This window comes from Eptatretus burgeri, chromosome 17 (assembly GCF_056783735.1).
Source record: "Eptatretus burgeri isolate ZD-2024b chromosome 17, Ebu_testis_v1, whole genome shotgun sequence".
NCBI lineage: Eukaryota > Metazoa > Chordata > Myxini > Myxiniformes > Myxinidae > Eptatretus > Eptatretus burgeri.
The window spans coordinates 31,286,054-31,305,086 of NC_140977.1; the positions used below are offsets into that span (position 1 = coordinate 31,286,054).

The following is a 19,033-nucleotide window of genomic DNA, read 5'->3' on the forward strand; positions in this document are numbered from 1 at the left end:
TTCTCATTCCTACACATTGACAGTTTCCTGTGTTGGATCACCGCTCGTGCATGTCATGCAGCTAATTTTTACCTTCACATACTTTTACCGACAAACAAATTGAATATTAGATCATTTTGTTCAATAAATATATAAATAAGTAGGTGTGTGTGTGTGTGTGTGTGTGTGTGTGTGTGTGTGTGTGTGTGTGTGTGTGTGTTTGCAATTTGTTTACTCATGTTCTCTTTATCGACTACTCAGACTTAGATAAAGATCTGATTGCATTTTAGGTCAAATTTATGCAGAAATACAGAAAATTCTAAAGAAATACATTGCCATGAGCGCAGCTGCACCACTGATGCAGTGCCCCCTGTAGAAGTGTAGGCTTGGGCAAGAATTCGTAATTTGTTTATGATGCTGGAGATAGCTAGCCTACTCTTCGTGTATGACATCGTGCGGTTTTTAACGTCTACCAAATAATACTGGCAGATGAGATGGCCAGTTTAACATCCATCCGAGGGACGGCACACACATTGATGGCTCGTCATACCTGTGCGACGCCGGGATGACAGTGTATACCTTGGCCGAGATTCAAACCCAGGTTAGACAGCCCAGAGACGAGTATGCACACCTCGAGGCCATCCTGCCAGTCCACAAATGAGCTATTATAATGTGAACAGCACTCAAAATGGTGTCATTGGCCTTTCCACTGGGAAATTATTTGGCCGTTCTATAATCAGACACTACCTGTGAAATGAGAACGGCGAGGTGGATGTGTAATGTGACACTGGAGGATAGGAAAGCAAATGTGGAATTAAGAGATAGGTTCGGTATAGAAAGCAATACTGAGGTTATGCATAGGGGTCGGGTGAGATGGTTCGGACATGTGGACAGGATGTGGTGGGAATCTGTGTGAAGAGGTGTATAAATGTGAATGTAAGGAGAGCTTGAGGCTGTTTTTTGAAATTTTGGCAACGTTTGAATTTTCTTTCTTAAAAAAAATGTTGCTGTTGAGGATAAAACGATCATGCATGGTTTTGCCGTCGTAGATACGGTTTTTGCCAATGTGAACAGATTGCTCTGTTTCTGCACAAGAGCTTTGTTGCTTGCTCTTTCGACATCAGCCATTCGTGCACAACATGCAAACTGTTGTCCTCAACCTTTTCTTCCGGCACCCAGGCTTCTGGAAAGCATCCTGCCCTCCATCTTGCAGCAGCCCACTCTTGGTCTTTGTAAACTCAAAGAGTGGAGACAATCAGGGCGTCAAGTTTCTACGGCGCTTCAAGCAGCTGCTCAATCCAGCACAGGTCTTTGACCTGATGAATGGAGGGCCACACTTGGGGTATGACTGTAAGACTATGGTGGTATTGGTCAAATCATGTCTTTTTATGACTTGTGTCATTTGAAGACCCCATGCAAAGCAAAATAGTGTTCCCAGTGGGAGCTCCTGTCATCATCATACTAAAATACGCAATTTGGTGTCTGTCTGTTTGTCTGTCTGTCTCTGCATATGTGTGCCTGATGCATTCGGTAGTTAATTATCCCATCTCAACCAAGCTTGCCAAGGGGACTGATTGTATCATAAGATCAAGGTTGGAGCTACTTTGTTTGGCCACCACCCCTACTCTCGGGGTTTGGAAGATGGTGCTGACGCAAATTCTCTACCACCCGTTGTGTAATGGAAATGAAGTTAATTTTTTGGTGATTTTTAATCATTTTCGCCTTCTGTTGAGCTATCTTTCACTTTTTACCACCGTTGGGGTAATTTTGTTTCATCTTTAGCTGCGGCTGACAGGATGGCCTCGAGGTACGCACGCTCACTTCTTATCTGCCGAGCCTGGGTTTGAATCCTGACCCAGCTATAAGCTCTCATCCCGGTGTTTCACAGACAGGGTGATTCATCAATGTGCGTGCTGTCCCTCGGATGGACGTTAAAAGGGCATCCCATCTGCCAGAATTCGTTGGTGGATGTTAAAGATCCCATGGTGTTTTTTGCGAAGATTAGGTGAGCTATTGCCGGAACCATGAACACACCCTGCGCTAACCAGCAGGGGCATTGCATCAGCGGCACAGCCGTGCCGTTAGCCATTGATGCTACCCCACAGCCTTGTGCTGCACACGAATGAAGACGAATCTTTAGCTGCTCCAAGACACTTCTGATGAAAAATAAAAAAACACCGCAATGTTCCGCCGTGGCACATGTGGGTTCGTATATTTGTATTGACATGAGGATTTCTTCACATTTTATTATCATTCTTGTTGTAATTGTACACATTAAACACAGTTGTTATTATTCTGCTTAACCTGCTTTCTCGACTAACCTCACCCCCTAATTTTGTAATAGTCTTGTCTAGTTAAACAACAGGGGAAAACGCCCCCCCCCCCCCCGATTCATGACGTGACATTTTTTTCCTTGAGTTGGAGCCTTCCTTTCGCACTGTGTTTAACACCACTTACAAGTTGATTTGTTTTGTCATCAAAGTGAGACTGCTGATCATCACTACCACCACCCACCACAACCACCATCACCACCACCACCACCACCACCACCACCATCACCACTCTTGGGGGGGGGCCCCATCTCCAAAGATTGTGGACCACGATAGGTCGTGTTGTGGCCCTTGTTGCCTCGGGGCCCCATGCAATTGCCCAGCACTGTCACTGCTTGAAGTGATGGGGTCATTCTCTTTTGGCACAAAGCCATTCACTTGATAGGTGCTCTATGTGTATCTGCACCTGATGGACCAATCTCAGCCATCCTTGTCATTTAAGTTTTTTGGGGGATTGCTCCCCCAATCGCTCCCCATATACTCACAGATTATCTCCATCATATCACATGGTTGCAGACCTGAAGCTGTTCGGATTGTCTAAAAGCGGACAGCACTTTTTAATACGTGACATGACACCATGACAACAGCAGCAGGAAATGTAAACACATTTGTATAAAATCGTTGACATTGTATTCATGATTTTTATCCTCGCATTTAAAAACAAACAAAGAGGAGGATATTGTAATCGGCTCCGTCTGTCCGTCTGTTGCACTATCTCCTCTTCGACGGTTATGCAGAAATTCACCAAACTTGGTAGTTATGATCACATGGCAAGAAGGTGTGAGAGCAGCACCATTTTTGGCTCTGCCCCCCCCCCTGGGGGGGGGTCAAGTGGTAAAATACCAAAAAATGTGATTACGGGCACATTTTTTAAAAATTTTTTTAAATTAAACTTTGTTTATGCAATAAAAATTGGGGGACGCATGAAATGTGGAATGATTTTTTCGTTTGACCTCCGGTTCATGTCCCAGGAGGTGGGGACTTCGGGTCACTGGAGTCAAAACAGAAGATTTGTTTGTAACTCTAAATTTGATATTGAGTCATTCATGGTGGAACGTTTTGTCATCTTTCAATTTTGCTTTCGGTGCGAAGTGTGGGGATTTGTGATGGCACGTCATCGTCTTTGCTCTCGTTTGTTGTTGTTGAGTGCCTTTGGTATTGTAAAAACTGTCTTAAAAATATAAAAGCCAATGATAGGAGGTGACATCTTCACCTCCCCGTGCCCCCAACGCCCCCACAAAAAGTCATTTGTTAAAGATCTATTCATTAGAAAAGCATTTTTTTAAATGTGGTTCGGAAAGAAAATTGCCGTCGGTGGAAGACAAGTCCACCAGTCCTTACACATTCTCATTTTTCTGGCTTATGGAAGTTAACATCAAAACAAAACATTTCTCTTAGTGTCGTGAAAACATTACAATTGTCAGGATGGCCCAGAGCCGTGCATGCTCACCTCTGAACTGTCTAGCCTGGGTATCAATCCCGTCCCAGCTATAAACTGTCATCCCGGTGTTTCGCAGCCAAGGTGTTTCGTCCATGTGTGTGCCGTCCCTTTGATGGATGTTAAAACTGGATGTCCTGTCTGCCAGCGCTAGTTGTTGGACGTTAAACATCCCCCGGTGTCCTCCGTGAAGAGTGGACGAGCTCGAGCCGGTATCATGAACAAATTACAAATTCCTGCTCTGACTAGCACTGAGAAGGCAATGGTAAACCATGTAGTTGTAAGCGTCGTCGTGGGGCTGCTTTGGTAGTACTGAACCTCCTTTCGAGCATAACAGAAGGAAAGATCGAGTTAAAACATCGTCACCACGTGGTATTGCAATGAAATGCCTTTTTGTTTGAAAACTGTTCTGTTTTAATAGCAAAAGTTGTGTTGCAGTTCACCCCAACATTTTGCTTCATTAATTTAATTTATTAAAAATCCGCATATGTGCTCGGTGTATTTGATAAGCATCCTCTTCTCTCCCCCAAAAACACTCCGCTCAGGCTGCGTCTCTTCCAGAAGTTCCACACGTTCCGTATCCTGGTGTGCGGTGGGGATGGCAGTGTGGGCTGGGTACTCTCTGAGATAGATCAGCTGAGCCTACACAAGCAGGTGCATATATGGAGTGGAAGTAGTTAAATACAAGTTGGCTGTTTATGATTCCACATTGCATTCCCTACCAAGATGTATTCAATATGCACAACACCTTGCACGTTTTATGTCTTACTGTTGGTTCACGAGTCAGTAAGTGACCACTATATTCGTTATCGGTGTGTGTCTGTCTGTCTGTCTGTCTGTCCGTCTGTCCCGAGCATAGCTCCGTGGGTTTTGATCCGATCCTGATAAAATTTGGGTGGGAGGTTTGTTTCATGATCTAGTTGTGTTTTCCTGAGAATGGGCATGCTGCGCCCATTATGGGCAGAGCCACGCCCAAAAAACGTGTTTTTAGGGGGTAGCTGATTTCAAGTTACATCTTCTCCGAGGGGGTTTGTCGAATCTGGCAGGGATTTCGGTATTTGGTTAGCCCATTGGCACCTGCATAGCCCCACGGAGTTCGATTTTTCATTTTCGTTCCAAGGTCAAGGTCACAAGGTCAGGAACTTAGAAAATGTCAAAAAAAAAAAATCAATAAATTGGGCAATCTAACTCCTAGGGTTTTCAACTGTTTCGAATGAAACTTGGTATGCAAGTAGTGCTCTTCGAGTACTACAACTTTCATCATTTACGTTTTTCCGGAATCCCGCTAGTTTTCCCGTGGCGTCCCCTCGAAGGTCAAAAAATAAAAAAGGCGAACCGTGTACATTGCTCGTGAACCATCGCCGTCTCCAGACTTGTCACCATTACAGTCGTGGCAGATAATGTATAAACACATTTGTATAAAATCGTTGGACCTGAAATGTGCTCATTAAGGGTCTAAAACGGCTTAATTGAGTTTTTGCTCTCTTGCTGCCATATTGTGATAACTTCTGGCTTGATGCACTGGCAAATCAAATGAGGAAAAGCAGTTAAGTGGAGGTGAATGAGGATAATATTAGATAAAGAGGAAATGAGAGGTTTGGAGGAAAAGGTAGAAAACATGTGCTTGTGATGGTAGATACAACTCAAGTGTACTGATGGAGATTGACTTATAGATTTACCTTTGTCTCATTCAATGATGACTCTGAAATGATTGTTTTGCTGAGGGAATGACCTGTGATGGAAAATATGGCTGTTCGGGGGGTAAAGGGGGTATCACTAAAATCTAACTGCTTCATCGTTCATGACGACTCCTCTCTGTCATGTTCCCATCTCTGTGGTCTATGGTAGTGCCAGATGGGGGTGCTGCCCCTGGGTACAGGAAATGACTTGGCACGCGTGCTGGGGTGGGGTTCAGCCTGCGACGATGACACCCAGCTCCCGCAGATCCTCGAGAAGCTGGAGAGGGCCAGTACCAAGATGCTCGATCGGTAAGTTAGGGGAAAAAGATCACTTATCTGAAAAGACAATTGAGATTTTCCTTTTAAAAAAAAAAAACACCATTTGCTTTTGATTGGCCCGGCTGTGCTCGAGGAAGTGGAAATGAGAGGTTGGGGAGCAAAAAGCGGAGAATATGTGTTTAACCCGATCCAACTACCTCTGTGCTGAGGGCTATCCTGTGTCAAAGGTTGGTTCACTAACATCACAGACTAAAAATATTTTCCTTTAAAACCCTGACCAGCTAATCAGTGTTATCTAATACGCAGCTCTCATTCTGGAGATTCTTCTGGGACCTTCCTTGGCCTTTTCTCGAGTCCATTTTTCTGAATCTTTCTGCAGAACTGCAGTTGTTTTATTACCTCCTCCACCGAAGGTGGACGGAGGTTATGTTTTCACCACTCTGTCTGTCTGTCTGTGAACAGGATATCTCAAAAAGTTACGGATGGATTATGACAAAACTTGGTGGATGAGTTAGGTAGGTGAAAAGAACAAGCTGATTCGATTTTGGTTCAGGCTCGGATGCAGATCCTGCCGATCAGTTGGATACAAAATGTAAGCTGTTCAGCCTGGCAGAGGTATTCGCTCTCCCAAGTGCCTTTCTCGTTCCATCTGCAGTAAACAATTGCTGGTAGTTAGGATTGCCGAATATGAGGAATAGATCCGTGTAATATGAATGTTAAATCTTGAACGGTTTTTGAAATGTGGCATACACATGCCAAGTTACCTCGATGATTGCCATTGCAACATAATTCAGCCAACGTGACCTAATTAGGTTGAGATAATGTCATGAGGAATAGATATCTACAATGTGAAAGCAAAACATTCAACGGGTTTTTGAAATATCACGTACACAATCACTTGCACCTCCTTGAATGGCAGGCCGTGAAACGTTGATGGCCCAAGTCTTTCACGAACCAGCTGAAAAGGCCTGACATCGACCAGAAGTTGGAAGGAATTTGTGATTTGTTCAGGGTGCCCGTGATAACTCACCCACTCTTCTGGACAGACACTGGTATCTTTAACGTCCGCCAATGACAAGTACTGGCAGACGGGTCTTCCGGCTGAACGTCCATCCGAGGGACGGCACATGCCTGATGTGCCTTGCCCAGCAAACAGAATACCAGGGCTATAGTTTCGAGCAGAGTCGAGATTTGAACGCAGGTCAGACAGCTCAAAGGCAAATGTGCGTACCTCTCAGCCATCCTGCCAGCCTGCCTCACACTTCACATTCTGATTCAAATTGTAAGTAAAACGTTAATTGCTTAACACTAGGGGTTCTCAGTTGGGGAGGGGGGATTCCCCTATTAAGGGGTGGGTTCACAAACTTTTGTGAGTGACTTGGTGAGTCTTCTAATAACTCAGCACAAAGAGCAATTCACAAATATTTGGTTTACATCATTTAATATTTTTTGGTGTACAAAGTTGAGGCTTGTGAAAGAGATAGGTGTTTGGATCTGATGCATGGTACAGTGGTGAGAAAAAGTTTGTGAACCCTTCAGAGTTTTCTGTATTTCTGCATCAATTTGACCTCAGATGTCAGCACATCTTCATCGAAGTCCGAATAATATATAAAGAGAACCTCATAAAACAAAGAGCACACAAAAAAAACCTACTTTCTCGTTTAAAAGAGGGTGGTTGAGCAGTGAGATAATGAATTCTATTGAGAAGCAGAAGGCATTTATTATGTTTAAAATATCAGGACTGGAGTTTGATGTATATCACTATTGGAGTAAACAGAGGAAGGTTAAGAAAATAACTCGGCAAGCCAAAAGAGAGTATGAGAAGGACATGGCTAAGAATATTAAACATAATAGCAAGGCTTTCTTTATGTATATCAGGGGAAAAGAACAGGTTAGGACCAGTGTGGGCCCATTGAGGAATAGCACCCGGAGAGTGGTTAGTGATGAAAGTGAGATGGCAGGCTTATTAAACAGGTATTTTTCTTCAACTTTTACACAAGAACAGTCAGGAGAATTGCCAATATCTGAGAGTATCTATCAAGGAGGTGAAGAAGGGCTTTTACAGAAGATCCAGGTTGGAGTGGTGTTGGCTTATTGGTTAGGTTGGTGGCTTTGGATTCCAGCATCCTGAGTTCAAGCCCCGTCAGCTGCTGCATTAACACTACGGCGTTGACTCAGCCTGTCATCCTTCCGAGGTCGGCGAAATGAGTACCAGTGTTGCAGCCAAAAAGGCTGCACACGAAGGGAAGGGGTATTGACGGATTTATTGAATCTGGTATTGGTGTGGCACAGGCATGATGGGCCGAATGACCTCCTCCTGCGCATAATTTCCCTGTAATCCTCGGAATCCTTGAGTGGAGGAAGTAAAGGAACAGCTAGGAAGTCTACGAGTAAATAAGGCTCCGGGGCCAGATAATATGCACCCGAGAGTGTTGATGGAGATGGCTGAGTAGGTAAGCGAGATGTTAACGGATATTTTCAATAGCTCACTGGAGTCACCACAGGTACCGGAGGATTGGAGAGTAGCAAATGCAATTCCATGATTTAAGAAAGGATCCAGAGAAGAATTGGGAAACTATAGACCTGTTGGTTTGACTTCAATTGTGGGGAAGGTGTTGGAGACATTAATTAGGGACCAGATGAGGAACCATTTAAATAAAAACAAACTAATTAAAGGTAGTCAGCACAGGTTTACCAAAGGGAGTTCCTGTTTAACAAATCTTTTAGAGTTCTTTGAAGCAGTGTTTGATTGGGTGGATGAGAGAAAGGCAGTGGACACAGTATGTGTAGACTTTAAGAAGACATTTGATAAGGTACCACATCGGAGGTTGTTGGCCAAGGTGAGGGCTTGTGGAGTGGCTGGTCAGGTAGTTAATTGGATTGCAATCTGGTTTAGTGGAAGGAAGCAAAAAGTGGCTGTTAGTGGGAGGATGTCTTGCTGGGAGGATGTAAGAAGCGGGGTACCTCAGGGATCAGTCCTCGGACCATTACTATTCATTATTTACATCAATGATTTGGATAGTGGGGTAAAGAGTAAGCTTTCCAAATTAGCAGATGACACGAAGCTTTGGAGGTGAGGTGGATGGCAGAGGGGGTGGTGATCAGATACAAGAAAGTACTGATACTTGTAGAGATTGGGTAAAAGACTGGCAGATGGAATTTCACCTGAGCAAGTGTAAGGTGTTGGGGATGGGAAAGAACAATGAAAATAGAGATGACAGGATACAAGGGGTAATTTTGGAGCGTGTCACATGGGAGAAGGATCTGGGGGTGGTAATAGATATGGGAGGTAAGCAGGCAGCACAGTGCCAGGCAGCTGTAGGTAGAGCAAATCGGTTTTTAGGTTGTATGAGTAGGGGGATCAATTATAAATCAAAAGTGGTGTTGTTTACATTGTACAGGAATTTCGTGAGGGCCATATCTAGAATATTGTGTGCAGTTCTGGTAACCACAGCTCAGGAAGAACAAAGATATCATAGAGAAGGTTCAGCGTAGGGCTATTAGATTGATTCTGTGCCTACCTAGACTCAGCTATGAGGAGCGGCTGAAGGAGACGGGGCTTTATACATGAGAAAGGAGGCGGTAACGATGAGATATGATAGAGATGTTTAAGATCATGAATGTTATGGCTAAAATAAGTGCAGATGAATTATTCAACAGAGTGGACAGTGATAGGACCAGGAGCCATAGCTTGAGAGTAAAGAAGAGGAGAGTTGAGATGGTAATAAAGCAGGGGACTTTTACTCAGAGGGTCGTTAATGCATGGAATGGTCTCCTTGGAAAGATAGTGGCAGCAGAAACAGTAAGTTTAAGATACGTTTAATTTAGAATTAAATAGTTACTTGGAAGTTATGGAGATGGAGGGGTATAGGAATGTTGGCATGACTTTTAGGTAGTTTGAGCATTGATGGGTGATTTGGTGCAGTGTATGGAGTGCTGTTGGTGGGGGTCTCGTCAAGGGGTGTTGTGTGGTTGATGTATGTTTTTTTTTGTTTTTTTTTTTATCCAAGAACTGTATTCATTCATGCCCCCTCCGCTGGAAAGAAAAAGAAGAACGCATTTTTCTTTTTTTGGTCCGGTGTTGATAAATTGGTGTGGTGTTGATGTGGCGCAGGCATGACAGGCTGAATGTCGTCCACCTGCATCTCATTTCCTTGTGTCCTTGTGTACTTTTTCATTTATTTATTGAGCAAAATCATCCAACATTCAATTTCCTTGTTGGAAAAAGTACGTGAACCTACAGGTTAATCAGCTCAATTGAGAGGGTAATTACAGCCAAGTGTTTCAATCAATGGGATGACAATCAGGAGTGAGCTTGGGTGGCCCTGCCCTATGTGAAAAACATAAACTTTGTTCATCACCACCATCGTCTGGTCTTCACCACACAAATTTGTGGAAGCATGTCATGCCCCGATAAAGAGATTTCTGAGGACCTCATTAATATAGTTGTCGAAGCTCATCGGTCTGGAGAGTGTTATAAAACCATTTCTAAAGATGTTGGGCTCCACCAATCCACTGTCAGGCAGATCATGTACAAATGGAGAAAATTCAACACCATTGTTACTCATTCCAGGAGTGGTAATCTCACGAAAATCACTCCAAGAGCAAGGCGTACAATAAATATCCAAGAGGTCACAAAGAACCCCAGGACAACATCTAAGGATTTGCAGGAATCTCTTGCATTGGCTCATGTCAGTGTTCATCAGTCTACCATCAGGAAAACACTGAACAAGAATGGAGTGCTTGGGAGGATAGCAAGGGAGGAAACCACTGCTCTCTAAGAAGAACATTGCCACCTGTCTCAAGTTTGCCAAAGACCACCTGGATGATCCAGGAGGCTATTTGAAGAATCTTCTGTGGACAGATGAGTCTAAATTGGAACTTTTTTGCTTAAATGAGAAACGCTATGTTTGGTGAAAACCAAACACTGCATTCTAACATAAGAACTTCATCTGAACCGTGAAGCATGGTGGTGGGAGTATCATGCTTTGGGGCTGTTTTCCTGCCTCAGGACCTGGACGGCTTGCCATCATTGGTGGCACAATGAATTCTGGATTGAAGTAGCAAAGTCTACAGGAGATCAAAGTCGGTGCATCTGTCCGTGAGCTGAAGCTTTACAGAAAGCGGGTCATGCAGCAAGACAACGATCCTAAACACACAAGTAAATCTACAACAGAATGGCTGAAGCAGAAGAGCTTTGGCATTTCTGAATGGCCATGTCAAAGTCCAGAACTTAACTCAATTGAAATTCTGTTGCAGAACCTGAAGAGAGTAGTTCATGCATAAAAAAGTCCACAAATATCTCTGAGTTGAAGCAGTTCCGTCAGGAGGAATGGGCCAGAAATCCTCCAAGCCGATGTGCAGAACTGGTCAAGAGTTACAGGAAACGTTTGGTTGAAGTTATTGCTGCTCAAGGACGTGCCACCAGTTACTGAATATAAAGGTTCACATACTTTACCTACAAAGAAATTGAACATTGGATAATTTTGCTCAATGAATAGATAAATATATTTTGGTGTGCTATTTGTTTAATCATGTTCCCTTCATCTACTACTGGGACTTTGATGAAGATCCGATCGCATTTTAGGTCAAATTTATACAGAAATACAGAAAATTTCAAAGGGTTCACAAACCTTTTCACACCACTGTAATGTGTGTAGTCTGAAAACCCTGAATAAAGTTTGGTTTCTAAAAGAAAAATAAATGAAGAAGCTTAATTGAGAAGTTCCTCATCCTTTGTATGTGCTCTGTGCTGATGTCCTGGCCAATACTAGCGTGGTGAACTGAGATACCCTTTATGGATGAAACATCCCAGTGTAATGGGTTACAGAATGAATGAGAACGGCACTTTGTTAGAATGCATACCTCCACCAGGCTGAACGCTTTACGTTTGTATCCCACTGAGAGGCCGGATCTGCATCCGGACCTGAACCAATCTCATCAGCTTGTTCTTGTCACCTATCCAAGTCATCCACGTAGTTAAGTCATAACCCGTCCACAACTTCTTGAAATATCATGCTCACAGACAGACAGACAAACAGATAGACAGGGGTGAAAACATATCCTCAATCCACCTTGGGTGTTGGAGGTAATAACTAGTTTTGCAGGTGAAGGCTTGCGTCAATCTGCGTCGGTGGACAGGGAGAACAGCGGATGACATCAACAAGAATTTAATTGATGCATGCTAACCTCCATGGGAATCAAGGAGAAGCTGATGTTTTGGGTATTAACCGTTCATTGAACCAAAAGAGATAGTTATAGCCCTTGGAGAGTCATGTGAAGATTTCCAAGGAAAGTCAGTTCTGCTTTAAAGAAGACTGGGAGTCAATTATGAGTCCCACCTGCAGGTATGCAACAATTTATAGGAAGGGAGGGGGTTGGGGGGTGGGGTTCTTAAACACTATTTTCTTCTCGAAAGATATATGAACAATTACAACAGGTTCTGGAAGCAAAATTCGTTTTTATTTAAAATCCTCAGACTTTTAAAAATTATATAAGCAAGAGTGCAGACAAGGCAGCTGACTCAACATTATCTTCCATATCTCTTGCTAGGTGGAGCATCATGGCATGTGAATCACAGAATGCTCGGGATCCCATAGCTTCAGATGCTGTTTCATTGGTGCCGGAAGAAGATGCTGAGGAGTCGAAGGTGATGAGTACCATTCCATCATTCTGCTTACTTCTCCAACTGTCATTTCATTCCCAGTTCATGATGTTATCACATCCTTGCTGTTTTTTTTTTTTTTTTTTGGTTTCCTACCTTGAATTGCATTCTTCCCCATCCTTAACCGACCCATCATAGCTCACCCTGTTTTTGCACCTCTTTCTACATTTCAGATTCAGGCACATATTGCTTCCTATGAGCTGTCAGTGGCTGAACATCTAACCAAGATTCTAAACTCGGACCAGCATGCTGTTGTGATATCTTCTGCCAAGTAAGTGCTTTCATGTGGAAACTGTGGAGGTGAAGGGTGGGTAGATTTGGATGATGGGAACAAAGGATCAGAAGTAATCGTCTTTGTGCTCAGTAATTTTCAAGAAGTTTGGTAATGTGAATACAAGTGAAGCAGTTTAGTTGTAGCGAATTGAAATGTCAAACGACTTTTCCCATTTTCCTAAAAATATGCTCCAATTTGCATCCTCTCCTCGCCCCTCTCGAAGTGTCATCAATTTGTAATTTCTCGCTCATTACCACCTCCTTCCTTCTTCAATTCCATCCTAGGGTTTTGTGTGAGACTGTGAAGGATTTTGTGGCCCAGGTAGGGAGAGAGTATGAACAGACGACTGACAACCCGCAGGAGGCCGAGATAATGGCTGTAAAGGCATGTTTCACCCCTGCATCACAACCTATTTCAGCACACCTCACACCACCATATTCTGGAAGAGCATCTGATACACTTTGCTGTTTGAGTCTTTTGATTCCTTATCACATGCCATTGCCGGGTGTAGGAGTGAAAACAACTCCAAACCTGCTGAGATGTCACCAGCTGATTTCCGAAAGACTTCAATCAAACATTTCAAATGTTGTTTTAATGGACAGTGTTTGTGCTTTGCCGTACCTGCTTTATCACAACTTTTCCATTTTTATAAACTGGATGTAATAAAATACCTTCAACAGAGGAGGCTGAAATAATTGTGAGCTGCCATTGTGGTGGAGACCAATGAGTGGCCACGTGATTAACTACAATGGCAGTCAATACAGCATTTCCCTCTGCCAGGCTGAACAGCTTACGTTTTATATCCGACTGAGAGACCGGATATGAATCTGGACCTGAACCAAAATCGAATCAGCTTGTTATTGTCACCTACCAAACTCACCGACCAAGTTTTGTCATAATCAGTGCACAACTTTTTTGAGATATCGTGCTATATATCGTTTTTGGCCCGATCTCTCAATGGTGAAGAATCACTTTTAAAATTATAGTATCCAGATCCAGATCTTCGCCAAAATCGAATCCGTTCATCCTCGTCACACACCCAAACTGTCCAACAAATTTCATCTGAATCCGTTCACAACTTTTTGAGATGTAGTGCTAACAGACAGAGAGACAGACAAATCGACAGGCAAAGGTGAAAACAACCTTTATGACGTAATAATCTTGTGAATGGGCATACATATGTGCACTGGACAGAGTAGTTCATCATTGTTTGGAAAATTGAGGGTATTATTCTGAAACATCAGGAAATTGACAAGGAAGAGCAAGATTGAACAGACACAAAGCTGACGAATCAGTAGCTTTGCCAGCTATTATTAAACAGAAGATACAATGCTGTACTTTTTATTTCAAAGTAACAGCAACAACGTGAGAGTTTGCTTTGAGATCTTTGTTTCCATGGCGTTGAGCTGAACAAAGAGTGAGACGGGTGCCAGCCCCAAAGGGAGGGCAGTACTCGATGAAGCTACGGACGAAAGCCTTGTAAGTTGATAAAAGTTCAGATTTTCCAAGGAAGGACTTTGCACAACAGAGGATGTCCAGTCGTCGGCTTGTTTTGGAGGTCAACTTAGACATCTGGTTTGCCCAAGAAAGATCATGGCTGATGGTGAAGTCCAAAAGTTTGACGGAATGACTTTCATCAAGAGGTTTGTTGAGGAAGTAGATGGGAGGATTCATCAGCTGGTCGAGAGAGATAGAGATAGAGATATATAGGTCAGGATTTAAAGATATATTTCAAGTGTTTGACCAGCTGATGTGATTCTATCAATGTCTGAAGAGAGGGAAAAGGCTGCAGCTTGCCTGTCTGAAGGATGAGGGATGTCACAGCAGAGGATGTAGTCAGCAAAGAGATAAAGAGGATTTTCCAGAGAGTCAGAGAGATCATTGATGAAGATCAGGAATAGGACTGGGCCCAGAACACTACCATGGGGCATTCCAGCCTTGACAGGGAGAAGAGATGAAATGATTCTATTGAGTGCCACACGTTGGCTATGAGAGTAGGGTAGAGGAAGTCAGTAAACCATGTGTGGTGTTTGCCTTGGATTCGAAAGTTAGAGAGTTTGGAGAGCAAGGCAGGATTCCAGACTATCAAAAGCATGAGATATGTCCAGAGAGACAGCCCTGATCTCATGTAAGATTGAGGACCTCCTTCCATTGTTGGAAAAGCAGAAGCAGTTTGTCTGTGCTCTGTCCTTTTCTTTTTTAAATGTAGATCCTCAAGTAAGGAAGCAGCGTCTACCATGTATAAGTCTTTGGTATTATTTGGCTCAGGCTCGTTTTGAACCACCAGTCAACCTGCAAGACATTGGAGCAGATGCTCCAACCATTATGCCACAGAATCTGGTTCAGAGTGGTCTTTCAGTTTATCTGAGGTTTTGCAGGGAATCATGTCATAAGTGAAGAGTACAAGACAAACATTAAAGGAATGATACAAAATCTGTCATTCAGTCAAGGACGGACCATTTGCAGACGGCTTGGAAAGCATGTAGATGGCAGTGGTATCGAAAGCCTGGTTGATGTCAGGTGAAATGGCCATTTCCATCTGCCTTGACCATCACATGCAATCACCCAACCTCGTCATGGCTTTTCACACTAAAATCGCAATTGGGGCTGGTCAGCCTTATAGAAAAGCTAATTACGGAAAAGCACGTCGAGTTGGCTCCAAATAGCTGGTTATGGAATTTTGGAAATTATGTGATAAGTTGTGGCTGAAGGAGTGATGTGAATATGGCAGAGCAGCAGTATACTACTAATCGGCCTCCCCCTGCATAAAGGAAATTTTGAGGAAGAACAGATGGAAGAGACACGCGGGCATCAGGATGGTAATATCTGCAGGCAGGCAAGTGATCAAGAGTACAAGATGTATACATGAAAGAACAAATCATGTGCAGGCAGGGGGTATTGAAATGCCATGATGGTGAGTGGCAAGCTTGAAGGATTGCACGGAGGAAGAGCATAACAGTGACACAAGTTTCCCTGCAGAGTACTCATGATTCTGAGATTCAGGTTCAACTTGCATGGACATTAAAAGACAATAATGGACGAAAAAAAAACATGCACAACACTGTTGATGCATCCATTGTCTTTTAATACCCTTGTAATCCAGGTAAAAGTACAGTGACCCGTCCTCGTCTCCTTGTTCCACATAGCAATGCACATGAAAGATCCTTCCTCCATTTGCTCGTTCATTCATTCATTCAAAAGCAATATGTAGTTACGGGTTTGCATCAGGTCTTGCAGTGCACATCTTGTGACACTGATGCAGTGGCCCTGAAGGTTAGAGTAGAAATTTGCAATTTGGACTGTGCCGGCGAGAGCTCTCATACCACTAAAGGCCACTGTGAGATATTTAATGTCCACCAACTAATGCCGGCAGACAAGAAGCCCAATTTAACATCCATTCGAGGGACGGCACACATATTGAAGCCTCGACCTGCATGCAAAATACCAAGATGGCAGTTTAGAGTTTGGCCAAGATTCAAACCTAGGTTAGACAGCTCAGAGGTGAGTGTGCATACCTCCAGGCTATCCTGCCAGTCTTTGCTCTTCCCCGAGTCTGAGGTCACTGACACGGATTGGAGAAAAGAGAAAGGAGGAAAAACAATCAGAATTTTATACAGTGACGTTTTCGATCCTCTTCAATAAGACAAGACAGTTCGTTAATGCTTTAAAAAATATTTTTGTCTGAATTTGCCAAGGTTCTGGGTTGGTGAAAATAATCGTTTTTTTTTCTTTTTCTGCCCATTATGCTTGAGTATCAACATTGCTTGGTGCAAGGTGCCTTACAAAACGATTGGTTCGAGACTAATGCCCTAAAAGATGCCAACTTCCAAGGGAAGTGTATTGGAGTAGATGTCATGATGAAACAGGCAGCTTCTTTGCACTCAGGGGACCTGGGGTTTCATTGACAAAGGGAGTACCAAGCAATTACACACGAAGCTGCATCAGATAACAGGAATAACTTCCCTAATAGTAAAACAGATAACAGTGTGTGTGTTTTTTTCATGGGATTTGACATGGTAGATTTAGTAACATATTTTTTGCCACACAAACAACAGATGATAATTCAACACTTAAATCCCAAAGGCATTGTGTCGAGTTGGCTCCAGATATAGACAGATCCTAATATAACACATATTAGAATACGGTCTTTCTGGAGGATTAGTGTTTTTAAAGTCGAAGCACAAGGCATTTTCTTTCTGTCATAATAAATTGTCTGGCTCCTTAACAATGGTGTGCTCCAACTAACGGTTGGCCTCCCGTCGTGTAATGTTGATGTGCTGTGTTGTGGTGGGACAGTGTTCTGTGTTGAATGAGAAGCTGGCGTCTCTGCTGTGCACCCTCAATGACGAGTCAAAAGCATCCTCTGGCCCTGCACCCATCGCCACGACAACCATTGTGGAAGAGCCAGCAGAGATTCCTGCATCTGGGGTGAGGAATCCTACTATATGTAAATTGAGAAGTGACTGTTCATTTGTTTGATGTCTTATGTATTATTAAAACTCGCATTTCCCCCTGTCCCAAGGGAACTAAGTGCAAAAGGGTTAAACTCACTATGGCCCTTACTTGGGCTGTTAGGGTTAGTAGTAGTAGTAGTAGTAGTAGTAGTAGTAGTAGTAGTAGTAGTAGTAGTAGTAGTAGTAGTAGTAGTATTAATACGCTGGACGGATCAGTTGAAAACTCTGAGTCTGCGAGGTTGGCGGTTTGAACCCCGGCTGAGTCGTTCTCGACTTGGCCAAAGATTTTGGTCCATGCTGCTTCTTTGTTTGTTGCTCAGCATTTAAAAAGGATATAGTATGAACAAACAACCATAGGTTGGCAACCTCTGTGCAAGCATGATGGGCTAAATGGCCTCCTCATGCGTTGAGGTTTCTTTGTAGGGAACTCGTATTTTTAATATTTATATCCTTTCATGACTTTCACCCCTGACGACAGGGTCATCAAATTCCCCTCTTATGTGTTGTTGCTTTTCTTCTTTAAATCTGCTTAAATCACTTCCGATGGTAACGCTTTGAAGCTATTAGTTCAGACTCTGCTGGTGGAATTTTGGTTTCTGAACTGATAGAATATTCGAAATCTTTGGCTCATGGATCAGTTGGATCAGAATATACAAGTATCATCTCTATGTTTTTGTTTCACACTTCAAACCATTATCGATTTGCTTCACCTTTGTATCTGTCAAACTTGCCCTTCCACGTGTTTTTCAACATATCTCACATGCACCCCTTTTCAACCCCCCCCCATCCCCACACCCTACCACCCACCCTTATTGTTGTCCAGTCTGGTTCTTCACCTGAGGCCGAATGTTCGGCCGCTCCTGGAACCCGGTTCTCTCGCCGGGCCTCCAAGCCGCAGATCTTTCGGCCACGAGAGCAGCTCATGTCACGTGCCAACAGCCTCAAGAAGGCCATCAGACAAATAATTGAGCATGCAGAGCAGGGTAATGCGGTGCACTGGGAATGGGTTTTCTAATCATGTCGTTATCCACAAACGCATGCACATACACAAAAAAACAGAAGCGACCTATCCATCTGGAAATTACCAGCATTAATATCTTCATTGTGTTGTCTATTGTTTGGAAGTTGATGTTCTCTGCAGCCATTGTTAATCAGATATTGGTCTTTCTTCCAGCAGCATGACGGATAGCCGCAGCGGGTTTTGGTCACATGATGGCAGATGATTACATGTTTATTTCCAAGGTCCTTTTTTCCCCTCACAAACCACTACCACTGTCATCCTCATTCTCCTCCTTTGCTTCTTTCACAACCCCAACCCACCTTCCAGCTGTGGATGAGCAAAACGCCCAAACTGAGAACCAGTTGTCAATCTCAAGCTCCTCCATTTCAACATCTATGGCTGCTCTGAGCCACTTCACTACCCGTGTTCCTGAACAGCTGGAAGGGGAGGGAGATCGGGAGCAAGAGGGGGGAATGGGAGAGTCCGAAGGCCAGGAGGTGGAGAAGGGCACATTGGAGCAACAGGGGAAAATCGCTGATCCAACCTGCAAGAAAGGTGCGTCACATTCATCTTTGGGTTACAAGTGGTTACAAATGTGCTCTTGAGTTACAAGTGGTTGCAAATGTGTTCTGTTGCCCTGATGATGTCCCAACAAGGTCGAAACCGGTAGGAAACCACTTTTCATTCACTTGTGACAGCTTCTGACATGAAATTACACATAACATCTGGCAATTAGTGCTGCGGGAAAAAGCTCTTCCGGGAGTCGCAGACAATAACGTGTGTCGTAGCTGTGACATCACGGCATTCGTGTCAGGTCGTAAAATGACATTAATTATTATAATTGTGTCTGACTGCATCCAGTGTTGTCTCCAGATTGTGCTTGGTGAAGCGAGAAATCATGTTCCGAGTGGCAGGCGGGGCTTATCGCTCCTGGGA

The 19,033-nt window shown here is 43.5% G+C and overlaps 1 protein-coding gene across 9 annotated transcripts in view; it reads left to right on the forward strand.

Annotated features, from left to right (window-relative positions):
• Positions 1 to 19,033, forward strand: part of DGKD (diacylglycerol kinase delta) — a 120,179-nt gene that overhangs the window by 69,043 nt on the left and 32,103 nt on the right. For all 9 annotated transcript variants that reach the window (XM_085862351.1, XM_085862352.1, XM_085862354.1 and 6 more), the window contains 9 exons: positions 1,159 to 1,321; positions 4,293 to 4,401; positions 5,596 to 5,735; positions 12,258 to 12,354; positions 12,543 to 12,640; positions 12,928 to 13,027; positions 16,940 to 17,071; positions 17,921 to 18,080; positions 18,425 to 18,652. In XM_085862351.1, coding sequence (XP_085718477.1) covers positions 1,159 to 1,321; positions 4,293 to 4,401; positions 5,596 to 5,735; positions 12,258 to 12,354; positions 12,543 to 12,640; positions 12,928 to 13,027; positions 16,940 to 17,071; positions 17,921 to 18,080; positions 18,425 to 18,652 — 1,227 coding nt within the window. The remainder of the gene's footprint in view (positions 1 to 1,158; positions 1,322 to 4,292; positions 4,402 to 5,595; positions 5,736 to 12,257; positions 12,355 to 12,542; positions 12,641 to 12,927; positions 13,028 to 16,939; positions 17,072 to 17,920; positions 18,081 to 18,424; positions 18,653 to 19,033) is intronic.